Source organism: Falco cherrug, chromosome 8 (assembly GCF_023634085.1).
Source record: "Falco cherrug isolate bFalChe1 chromosome 8, bFalChe1.pri, whole genome shotgun sequence".
In the NCBI taxonomy this organism is placed as follows: Eukaryota; Metazoa; Chordata; class Aves; order Falconiformes; family Falconidae; genus Falco; species Falco cherrug.
Genome location: NC_073704.1, coordinates 35,776,212 through 35,788,764, shown reverse-complemented (window position 1 = coordinate 35,788,764; position 12,553 = coordinate 35,776,212). Strand labels below are relative to the sequence as shown.

Here is a 12,553-nt window from a genome sequence, read left to right as displayed (position 1 = left end):
AGGAGTCCGGTAGTTTTCATCCTTCCTCACTAAAACTAAAATAAAATGCTATATGCATCCGAAGTCAAGCACATTTAGAACTGCGGATTTCCAGAACATGACCGATTTCTTTTCGCCTGCACAGATTCTCTCTGCAGAGGGCAGTACAGCCTTTCCAGTTTTACTCTGCTTCCTAAAGGTTAAAGAAAGAAATAAAAAAGGAAAAAAGCCATGCTTTTGACTGTTCCCCAAAAGCATACTATTTAAATCCACCATGGATTTCTAGTAAAACAAAACCAGAGAATCTGAACTCGGGAGATCTTCTCACTGAATGCAGTGGGGATCTCGCCCAGAGAAGCCACACGGTGCCCAGTGGCTCCCGGTGTGGTCAGCCAGACTGCCAGGGTGAGGGGTGCTGCTTCCCACAGCAGAGCAGGACCCACCGCTCCACGAACCAGCTAGCACTAGCTGGCCGAAGGAAGAAAAAGTCTAGATGCTGCTTTCTGACCACGGAGCTTAAGCATGAGAGTAGCAATTCCAGCGGAGGCTTGTTTTTCACTTATTCTGGAAACACTGGTAGCTTTCAGCGTTGAACAGATTTTTTTCCACAGAATTACAATTTTGTCTAGACAGCTAGAAAAGAAGCCTGACAAAGTTTTTATATGAGCTGCTTCTGAACTCTATTGGAAACGACAACTTTTCAAACAAAACACAAAAATGAAAACCTTCTTAGCAAAACATAGAGGCAGAAAAACTATAAAGCAGCTGTTTGTTGAAGCCCAGTTTTCATTCCAAAAGCAACACAGACACATTCTGAAAGAGGCAGCACCTGAAAGCAACATTAATTTCCTTAATGCATAGGCGGTAAGTTTTATAAATGGGTACTACTACCTCTAGTGTACAAGGGTTAACAATTCTTTACCTAGGACAATACTGTCAAAAGATTTGCAGAAACAGTAATTGCTAATTTCCAGTGAATACAGATGTTTCAATATGGATGCTAATTGTGACCAAAGAGGGACCTCAATAAGTAAAAGCAGCGCTTTGTAAGTGCTATATTTAAAATCGTGTGGACAACTGATACCACATTGATCACACAACGTGTACTGAGTTCTATTTACTGCAACAAAATGCATTTTGTTTCTGACCCAGCACGGTTAGGATTAGAGCTGAGAGCCACGCAAGTTCTCTAACTCTCAGAGAAGTACGGCAAAAGCCATGGCAAAAGCTATGGAACAGCACACCTGCTCAGCCAGGGCTGCAAAGGGTCCACCCCAACACAACTGTAGCCCTGGCACCTGCGATTCCAGCAGCACAAGTAGCTTTGCTCAGTGCAAGGAACCCACAGCAAAGGGTGCACACAATAGGGGATGGAGGGCGGAAGGAAGAGATGTATATTTTTGGCCTCGGTGCTGTACTTCTCACTGCAAAACGCGTGCTACGTGGAATGGTGCTCTCAGCACAGCAGTAACTTCTCCAATCCACTACTACAAAGAACTGACAGCTAACCTCACAGCTTGCTGCAGCCACACGGACAGTGCTTTTCTCTCCACCTTGCCTTCTCACAGAATTCGTACACTAAACTTCATGCGTGGCAAAAAAACAGTGCAATGAAAAGTGACCAAATAATATGTTTGTGCTTTAAGGTACTTACCTAAGCAGAGCTTTGTCCTTGTTAAGATGCTGGAAGAAGGAAGGCTCACAGATGAGCTGGCTTTCCTGACAAACTTGTTTACAGGATTTTCCAGGTTCAGCGATTTTGACTTGAAGGGCACTTAATGGGGGCCACATCACCTGCCCGTGACAGAAATCCTGCAGCGACAGATTATATTTTAATATGATACATCCAGTCCCTTGACACCAATTTTCCTCATTAGTAAAATAAGTGGTTATTATCACCCAAACACTCATTTTTCAGCTCATTTCAATTGTATTAAAATCAATAATTTAAGCACATTTTAAAACATTTTTTTTTTTAGCATGAGGGAATCATCACCTTTGATTGCCAATTGAAACGTGGTAGTTTCATTCATCCTAAAGAAGCTCCTTCCCAACCTTTACCTTTTTTATTTATTGTAAGCAACTCTAGCTAGACTCTACTTCTGCACAGCCAGCCCATCCTGGCTTTCTCAGTGACCCCTCTTTCACTAACTCAGTACTAGCGGAACTATTTTTGTAACAGCACAAATATCAGGAGGAAGTTCTGGTAGGAGATGAATTCCAGAGGCCAGTTAGCCTGTAGGTGAGAAATGTCTCTGGTGGCCCATGCAGAACCACGTGGAGAAGATCAGGGGACTCGCAGCGCAATGGAGTGGAGCTAAACTCATAAAAGACTGAAGATTTCTATAAAGCAACCAGGATTCAAAGAGTTTATTTGCTGCTCTTGGTTGAACTGCTAGTAAAAGTGCTCTCCCAACACTGCAAAAAAATTGTCTATAAATAATGCAAGCAGTCAAGTGTCACCGCAGCAGGAAAAGGGAAGGCAGAAACGACATCTATCTAAATACACCTGCTAATGAAAATATTCAAAGACAAGTTCTTATGGTCTTGACATTTAAAATGAGAAAAAGCCAAGAGAAAATATTTATCACCGGTTTTGTATAACATCCCATGATACTCAGCCATTATTTTAACATTTGGCAATTCTCATCAAAAGGCGATCAAAAAATCTGGGCACAGTCTGTCCATGGTTTGCTTTTTCCTGACAAAACTAATACTTGTATGAACAGGTCCCGCACTGTGACCCAAAGCTTAGAAGGGCTGAACTACTTGAAGTTTTAATGAAGCTAAGAGCCCAGGTCATTTACCGGTTCTCAGTATCAGTTTGGTGGTTTTCTTCTCTGTTTAGATTTCCTCTGCTAAAAGAGGAAGTTTTCCTAATCCCAGGTCCAACCATAAATTTAGTATTATACAACCATGAATCACAGAACATCTTCAGTTGGAATGGACTCACGAAGACCACAGAGTCCAACTCCTGACTCCACACAGAGCAACCTAAAAGCTAAACCACATATCTAAGAGCATTGTCCAAATGCTTCTTCAACATTGACGGGCTTGGGGCCATGACCACTTCCCTGGGGAGCTTGTTCCACTGCTTGACCACCCTCTCGGTGAAGAGCTTTTTCCCAGTGCCTGTTCTGAACTCTCCCTGATGCAGCTCTGAGCCATTCCCTTGTGACATATTTGAAAAAACTGAGTAATTTTAGAGCATATTTACGGCAGAATAGTTTTAACCGCCTCTAAAAAAACAGGTTGACAATAGACGGTTGGAGGTACCTTTTAATGAAGTTGTTTCAAAAAGGTCATTTTGCTATTTGGACTTAAGTGCCCTGCTTATTCTGTCCATTTATAAATCTATTTAAAATACTAGATGCCAGAGAAAATCTCTATAGGTTCAAAATCCAATCCGATACAGTAATCTATACTATATAATACTGTAATAATATCCAATATTAAACTGTGATATCGCATTGGATTCACAGCTGCTGCAGGCAGAAGTCAAAGGTGTTCAAAGACAGCAGATCACTTGTGAGGCTTTGCCTTTTGCTGCGGGCTTCGGCTTTTAACATCTCTTAGTTAAAAATTCTTCCCAGAAACTGGGCACCCACAGCTTGGTGGGCAGCCTCCCTCAGCTTATGCCACCCTGAAGCGTGTCTCAGCGTACATCACCTTCACAGCTACCAACACACAGGGCTGTGTTTCAGTTTGCTGTCTCTGGCTAGTTTTCCCATCAACCATCAAAAGCAACTGAAATTTGGGAGCTTCAACCCAGTCTGTCTTGCCCTACAACCCTACATGCAGAAGAGTAAAATAAAGTAAGAAAAAAAGGATGTTACGTAAACCAGAAGGTTAAGCTTCACCAGAGACTGTATTTATGTTAGGTTTTACCTCTAACCATAATTACAAGGTGAGACAGGCTCAGTCCTGCCATCAAAGAGGTGTCCTCCTCCCTCTGGCTTGTCTTGCTCTTGGATAAATGTCCTCACTCCACTCGCTCCGCCAGGCTCTGGTGCTCAGCTGACCCTCTGCTGAGCCAAGTCAGTGCGCTAACCTAGCAGAGCCCTGCCAAAAACGTTTCCTGCCAGGTTACCCAATACTCTGCTTGACCACATCTTTCCAAGTCAGCATGCCTGTTCCACCAGCGCAGCCCGCCTCATCCAACAGCTCCCAAGCGCGCAGCAGGGAATCTGCAGCTGCTTCGGCTGCAGTTGCCTGGCTGCTCCTTCGATGGCAGTGCCAATTCAAGCACAGCCCCATCCTTGCGTTGCCACCCTACGCTGGCTGCTTGGCAGAGCTGACACAACTGTTTGTGCAGCCACAGAGCATACAGGATCAAGGGGTGGATTCAGCAGATGGCACAGATGCACCTGACAGCCAGGCTGGGCCGCTGGCAGGAAGGAGTGAAAGCTGTTCTAATCCAGCTGAAGGTGGCTCTGCTAAACGTGGAACCACAGCTCACGGGAATTTGTGAATAGTTCTTACTTCAGACCTTAAAGATCTTCAGCCCAGCTGCCGGATCTGAAGATTCAGGGAATTCACAAAACCTTTCTCGTGAACACTGTTCTCCCTCCTGATCCTGACCCAAGACCCCAAAAGGGAGACTCCGGACAACTTTAAATCCTACAGATTCACCATCTTACAAGGTGACTTGCGGGCAAGTGTATCTGGCCCCATCCTCTTTACCTTCAAACACCCCCTGAAGGCCACAGTCCCGTAGTTAATGCACCCCACAACCTCTGACCCAGACCAACTCCAGGCACCTTCGTTCCTGTTCCAGGCTTGTGCTGCTTTCTCTGTTCTGCCTGCCTCCCACCACATACTCTTCAACATAAAGTCTCAGCCTTTACTTTTCCTTCATCTGATGTGTTAATCAGCCACAGTGCTAATAATGATGCCTGAGCATCCTGGGGGCTGTGAAACAATAACAGTTTTTGACAATTAGTCAAAGCAATGAACAAAATTACAGCGCTCTATTTATTTCCGAGAAGCAGGCAGTACAGGCCAGGGCTCAGCCCTTGGGGGTGGTCCAGGGGGGAGAGACAGGTTTGCCCCACGAACGCTACCTCTGGATTGTGTCTTTTTCTCCCTTACACTGAACTTGATTTCATCCTGTATTGACAAAACCCCTCCATTAGAGCTAACTTGGGTAAGAAGAATCAAAAGGAGCAGAGGTGCTCTGACAGGCTATGCCATCAGTGCAGCAACAAAAAGCTTAAAGCATTTTTTGGCAGGAAACTGGAAATAGCTCTGTTATCTACGCTTCTGACCTGAAGCTGTGTCTTTCTTTATTACTATCTTTAATACCCCCCCAACTTTTAAGAAATGCAGGTACAGGAACAGAATCAGTGCTTCTGAAAGAAATCCTGGCAATAATCTGAGATACAGGTGATTCCTATCTCGCTTCTGCAGCAGCCAGAACAAAAGGCAGAGCTGGCTGCTGCAACAGATCTGGCCTTGGCCAGAAGGCCCAGCAAACACAGTTTCTAGAAATCAGGATCCCATGTAAATCGCTGCAGTTTATTACTCCAACTCAGTATCTTCTGCTGCTCTCAGCTGGCAATAATGCATGGGAACCGAAAGCCCTTTAAGTAACCGTTTCCCAAACCATTTAAAGCTTTATTGATTGAAACTAAATACTTGAAACATCCACCCAGAGGCTTTAGCCTAAGTGCAAATCTACCACAAAAGTATCTCTACATTTATGTGATACTTCATGATCCAAAGATTTTTTTGTGTGTAGACAGTTAAAGAACTCGCATATACACTGAAAAATTACTTTGCACCAAGGGCTGCCCAGCTATTATTTCTACTTGAACAGCAACAACACTGAGAAGCTTCAAAATGGAGAGGGTTCTCCCTTCCCAACATAAAACAGGAGTCATCCACAACAGAAGTTCATACCTGTCTTTCAATAAATGCATTCATCCTCTGAAGCATTCCCTCACAGGTAAATTCATAGGGCAAATAAGGGTCAATCTGTGGAAACAATGTGTGTTAAGGTTAGAGGTTATTTTGTTTAAATTAACTTCGTAAGGTGCTGCATGGTAGCTGCTTGGATTGCAAATACTACATTATAGCTTAAGTAGCAACAATAAACAAACTCATTAGCAAATCACAATTTCACAAAACCATCAGCAGTTTACACTGATTTTTTTCTCCCTTGCAAAGGCAATAAAAATTGCTTAGTGATTATCTTTAAGGAAACTCAGGGTATACTGCAAAGCTATAGATATAAAGCTAGCCTGAGACCCTACGGGATTCCAGAGCTCCAGCTTTAACTAAGTTTCAGTTCTGGAGTTGAAGTGAAAAAGAAAACATTATGACAAAAAAAGAATGCGGTATCTTTGAAAATCACTTCAATCTTTTTATTTTCCGCTTGAAGTGCCCTCATTACAATTCCACACCGTAAGTGCACAACCACTTCAGTGGCGGTTACATCAAGGCTAGAAAATCAGTCAAAGGAGCGGAGCATGTATTTGGAGAGCCTGCAATGCTCTAAGGATCAACAAGGCAACTTCCACACTGAATGCACAGGAACAGACTGCTGTATAATTTACATAGGAAATTCACATTTCTATACAAATTCACTCACGTTCGTTTTTTTCAGGTAAAAACCTGACTGATCCAGTACTAAAACATGATAATCAGATACCACAGATATGTAATAACAATTTCCCTCCCCCCGCCTCCCCTGCTCCGTATCTTACCACAGTGCAGTACTCTGCTTTAATTAGACTAACATCAGGAAGCACTCTATATGCAGCACACAATATACCCACAAGTGCTGATGACAAAGTGAGGACACATTTCTCACCTTTTGATTCAAAATTGATTTCACAGCCTTCTCAACTTCAGAAAGATCATTGATGTCTACAGTCCAGACATGGGGCTTCCCAATGTAAACTTCAGCATAGGGATGCTGAGACGTCAACTGAAAGGAAGAAACAAACGATACTGGTAAAAATTAATGTGTCAGGCTATCATTCCCTCTCACCCTCTTCATCACTTTTTGGACGAAATGCACTAGGCTAATGCAGGAATTCAGTCAACGTCATTCGTTCTAAATTATCTTTCAGATATTCTGTGTTGAAATATAGAGAGTGAATTTAGTTGGAAAACTGAAAATCAGATAATAACACAGATCACAAGTAACATCTATGCACCTCTAATTTGTGGCTTTGATCCTCTTAACGACCCACATCAGAGAAGACTTGATGCTTACTGAAACTACTTTTCAACATGACCCTGCTTCTCCACGCCGCTCTCTTTTTCACAACCCATAATTGCTACTAGTCCTGGTTAGACCTGCATGACTCGCTTCAAGAGATGTCATCCTCATCCCGTCTCAACTTCAGACAACGTCCTCACCCTGTTTCTCCTTCGAATTTCAAACATTTCCAAGCTTCTGTGAGCAGCAGCGAATAAAGATTCATTTCTATCACTTAGGATGAATTCTGACTCTCGCTGCTGATAGTACAAGAGCAACTTGACCTCAGTGTTTAATGTTGTTTTGCTCACCACTTTGTCAGAAAGCATATTCAATAAATACACAAGTAGATAACTAAGAACAATCATATCAGAGATTACTTTCAGAACTAGCTGGACAGCACAAAGTAATTTTATGAAAGGCTGCACAGGAGTGAGAAGAACAGGCAAATGAACACACTGAGAGAAGCAAAAGCTGCAGAAGGGAGTTTTTCACACTAGCCTCACAAGACAATTGCTTCATAAATAAATACAAAAAACCTCCTACAGGACAAATTATTCACAGGCAACTTTTATACAGCTGCCTCTTTATGCATGATACAAAGAAAAACCTAGAGAGTGCAAAAGATCTGAAGCAGCAAACTGCACCTGTTGGAGTCTTGTCCTGCACTAGGCATACACCGTACTTGAAACTCTTCCTCAATCAATGCAAGAAACTACTTTACAAAAATTTTGCCTATTGCATTTTGGTTGTGGACAAGAGAAGCCAGTCTTGTCATTATATCCGAGAGCAGTGCTCCAGGGGCTCTGGCTGCAGGGCATGGGGTGGTGAGAGCTCAGGGACTGCCTGGAGGACTGCGGCTGCTGGGCCAGGAACTCCGGCTGCTCCTGCACACAGACAGCTCCCTGCACTCACCTGCAGCCCCCTGTGCTGTGCTCCCATCGGCGTATTTTAAATTCCTCCAAAAGCTCCAACGCGTCTCGAAGACTGACATATTCTAACCTTTTTTCAATAGCCGCTGTATGGACTTAAACATTTGGGTTACCAAGACCGAGTTCCCAGGGCACTTCTGTCTGGACTTCAAATGGCCAAAGCTACATTCCTGTTGCTTTCAGTAGTAACAAAAAACCTACTGCACCTTTAAAACTATGAACGTAACACAGAGTTCTAAATTCCACAAAGCTTTAGGAATCATGCCTTAGACCACTCTTTCTCTACTGTCTCAGACGAAACAGCAATGTTAAAGCCAGATCTGATCTGGAAGATGAACTACTAAACTTCTCAGACCAGTAGCTGTTGTATTAAGAGTAACGTACTTTTATTGCACCAATTATTCTCCACCTATATTCTCAAAAAATATTAAGACTATTTCCCAATACTGAAATGCTTTAATTAGCCAAGGTTTAATGTTTCAGATAACTCAGGAGATACTCCCTCTGCCTATAATTAAAATCTGTAAGAATTCTTATGAATAGATTTGGAATTAATTTCTAATTTCAGGTCTTTTTTCCTTCCTAAAAGCATAAAATGAATGAAACCACACCCACCAAATACACATTTCAACTAGATTTAGCATAGAATGTCTTCTTGTTTTCTTTCGGGAACAGGGTAGAGGGAATGGGAAAAAAATATTGGTACAAATATTGGTACAAAACAAGCTGCTTGAAGGTAATTTTTTCCCCCACTGCCTCTTTCCCCCAGCAAAATCATGTCCCAAGATAAAACAACTGCTAAGCTAAAATGAAAATTGTCATTTTCAGTTTTTGTACAGATACTTTACTACAGGACTCCATCTTTGGGGTAAAGGGGAAACAGTTAACTCCCCCCAAGCCCAGTAAATTCTACCTAGGACAAGAGAGAAATAGTGACTTACAGTGGTTACTTTACAACAGTACTGAACACGGGCTTTATCTTCAGATTCATCTATGGATAATCAATTTGCAGAACCAACAAGCTCTTGTTGTTCTCCATCAACACTTGAAAAAACTGAAACATTTACTGACTCTTAATCCCAAAGAACAAGCACATAGATTACTGGAAATCGGATCTAAATGCAGTTGTGAAAATCAGTTAGAGAAAAGGTTATTCTCAGGATAGCTCAGCAGAGCATGTGAACCCAGTAACATTTGTGAACAACGTTCATTATATTATTTTGTACTAAAGCAGTCAATAGGGATTATTTTTCTGTGCAAGTCAGGTTCACAGCCACATGCCAGTGGGGCTTAGCATGGCATTCCAAGCACTAAAATTCCTAATAAAGAGTTAGGTCGGTCCAGATTATTTACTGAGTCTGACCAGTTATAGCATCTGTGTACAGAACAACTGGAAATGGAACAGTCAAGCGACCCACAGAAGAAAAGCTTTGAAAGGTGCCATGCCCAAGGAGAAAGTTTAAACAGACTTTTCCCTCATTACTGCCATCTCCTTTGTTGGCAATGCAAACTGTGAGAAGGGGCGAGTCTGAACTCATGTCCTGTACGAGCTGAATGTATAAGAGGCTGAAAGGCAATTAGAGTCCTGGATCATAAAATCATAAGGAATTTACGTTCCTGGTTTCAAACAGGAAACTGTCTTTTGCTTATCAGCTAGCTGGTGCTGATCAGTACACGATTTATATATCCAAGTGTAAACTTGAACTGAGAAATATAGCTGTGCAAGGTTCTCATTGTCTGTTACCAGACGACTTTCCCTTCAGCTAAGTATGTAAAGAAAATACATATATACACACCTATGAACAAGACACGGTCACAGGCAAAAAGTACTAATGTCAAAAATGGCCACGTGACTGTTAAATGCTTGCAAGCGGTATAGGCTACACTTTACCTATTCCAAAGTCAGTGCCAGGATGAGGGGCGAGTTTACTTAGCCTCTTTTTTCTCCTACTAGAGCTAAACACAAACTGGCTGTTTTGAAAGCTTGAGGTTTGGTTTTCCCGTTCTCTTAAAGAGTCAGTTCTCTAAACATCTTCAGTGTTTAACCACAAACACGGTGGGCTGTGACCATTAACAACACAGCTCAACAGTGCCTTGAGCAGGTCTTTTCTGGAGGAAAAAAAAAAAAATATCCTAAAACATACACACAACTACTCACTAATGCCATTTTTATAATTTACTTAAACACCTTTTTACTTCCTGCACAGTACACAGTAATGTTTGTTTCTTCAACAAAATAAAACCACTCTCAAATGACACATCACGTATCATATGACATGATCTGTTCCTTGGCAGAACATCAGGTTTTCAAGGGAAACTTCAGTTTACGATCTATCAATAAGAAGCAGCAGAATATACACGAGGCAAAACTAGAGGTAAAGCTTAACAATATGTTAATGAATAAACTTGGTTTTTCTACAAAAGTAAGGACTGATAATCCCATCAATGGCTAAAGAAAACAACAGTTGCACACCTTTTGCAATAAACAGTGAACATTTGAGAGCAGCCTGGAGAAGAAGGACGTTGGGAGCTGTTGGGTGATGAGAAGCTCAACATGACCCAACAATGTGCACTCGCAGCCCTGAAAGCCAACTGCACCCTGGGCTGCGTCACGAGCAGCGAGGCCAGCAGGGCGAGGGGGGATTCTGCCCCTCTGCTCGGTGCTCAGGAGACCCCACCTGGAGTACTGTGTGCTGCTCTGGGGCCCCCAACATAAGCAGGACGTGGACCTGTTGGGGTGAGTCCAGAGGAGACCACGAAGATGATCAGGGGGCTGGAGCAGCTCTCCTGGGAAGACAGGCTGAGAGAGTTGGGGCTGTTCAGCCTGGAGAAGAGCAGGCTCCGGGGAGACCTTACAGCGGCTTCCAGTGCCTACAGGGGCCGCCGAGAAAGCTGGAGAGGGGCTTCTTACAAGGGCGTGTAGTGACGGGACGAGGGGGAATGGCTTTAAGCTGGAAGAGGGTAGATTCAGATTAGATATCAGCAAGAAATTCTTTACTGTGAGGGCGGCGAGGCGGTGGGCCAGGCTGCCCAGAGCAGCTGTGGGTGCCCCATCCCTGGCAGTGCTCCAGGCCAGGCTGGATGGGGCTGGGAGCAGCCTGGGCTGGGGGGGGGGGTGTCCCTGCCCGGGGCAGGGGGGTGGAACTAGATGTTCTGTAATGTCCCTTCCAACCCAAACCATTCTATGAAGCATGCAATTTTTCCTATATTGTGTTACTAAAAAAAAAAAAATCACAACAATTTTCAATAAAGAAATGAACAAGCTTGAGAAAGCTTACCTCTCGGAGTGTTGGTTTGCCTTTGAAAAATTCCGTGTTTTTGCTACTTTTTGGCGGGTTAAATCTTAAATTTAGAAAAGCACATCCATTAGCAATAGCTTCTAAAGGAGCCGGCCCTTCATATGGAAATCCAAGACCAACAAATAGCTGAAAAATAGAAAACAAGGACTATCTTAGTTTTTGTTCTTTACAAAAACTGAAATGTAAGAGCTAACTTAAAATAAACAATAACACATCCTAAATGTACCAGCCTAAAAAAAATGTAGCATTAAGAAGAAAATGGGAAAAACTCAGCAGCTCACCCCCTCCTACCCAAGCAGTAACAGAATGTCCTGTAAAAGACATTTGACAATAACCTGTAGTAAACTGCGGTGTTTTTTCACAGAGCTGAGGCAACAACAGACCCTTTCAGTTATTTTTTTGGGGAAAAAAAAAAGTCATTTGGTGGTTTGATTGATGTTGAAATAAAACTGCTGGGGCTCTCTCGCAGGTATGGGCTTTACTGCAGCAACCTCACCGAACAGCTACGCTACTGTCTTCCCTTCTCCCACATCAGCTAACCTGCCGGTTCTGCCAACATGCACACACTCCTGGCCAGCTGATTAAGTCTTCTAATTAAAACGGTAGATGGCAGCAAACAGCAGCTGAAGACACCGTACTTGGGCAGCAAGAGTTTGCATAGGATTAAGAAGGTTCAACGCCCCCAAGGTAAATTGAAGGAGAAAAAATTTATTACAAAGCTATTCTTACACCAGCTGAGATTACAAGTGCTCTAGAAAAGGCAGTGCTTTTCTCCCTTGTAAAGAAATTCAATATTTTTTCAGAGTTGTCTGGCTTTTATGTGGATCTTGACCCCTTTCCTGGCTGAACATAATTAAAACCCTTGAATTAAATATAGGATTCTTCACCTTTATTTGAATGTGTGTGTATAACAGGAGGATTACAAGCTGTGATTTGTAACAGCAATTTCTCAGCACTGCTGCATGACTTAACATATATAGACAGCCACTGCTTTTTTCAAGAGAATAAAAAGCAATCTTCATAACTATTAGAATCATGTATTCAGGATGTAGGTATTAAAAGAAGTCAAATTATACTATCCTGCATTAAATTTTCTACAAGATGGAAACAAATCCTAGTAACAGAAGATTCAAAAC

The 12,553-nt window shown here is 42.6% G+C and overlaps 1 protein-coding gene across 2 annotated transcripts in view; it reads right to left on the bottom strand.

Moving 5' to 3' along the window:
* Positions 1 to 12,553, bottom strand: part of MGAT5 (alpha-1,6-mannosylglycoprotein 6-beta-N-acetylglucosaminyltransferase) — a 133,171-nt gene that overhangs the window by 7,596 nt on the left and 113,022 nt on the right. For both annotated transcript variants that reach the window (XM_055718081.1, XM_055718083.1), the window contains 4 exons: positions 11,397 to 11,543; positions 6,794 to 6,910; positions 5,881 to 5,955; positions 1,634 to 1,791 (listed from right to left, as the gene is read on the bottom strand). In XM_055718081.1, coding sequence (XP_055574056.1) covers positions 1,634 to 1,791; positions 5,881 to 5,955; positions 6,794 to 6,910; positions 11,397 to 11,543 — 497 coding nt within the window. The remainder of the gene's footprint in view (positions 1 to 1,633; positions 1,792 to 5,880; positions 5,956 to 6,793; positions 6,911 to 11,396; positions 11,544 to 12,553) is intronic.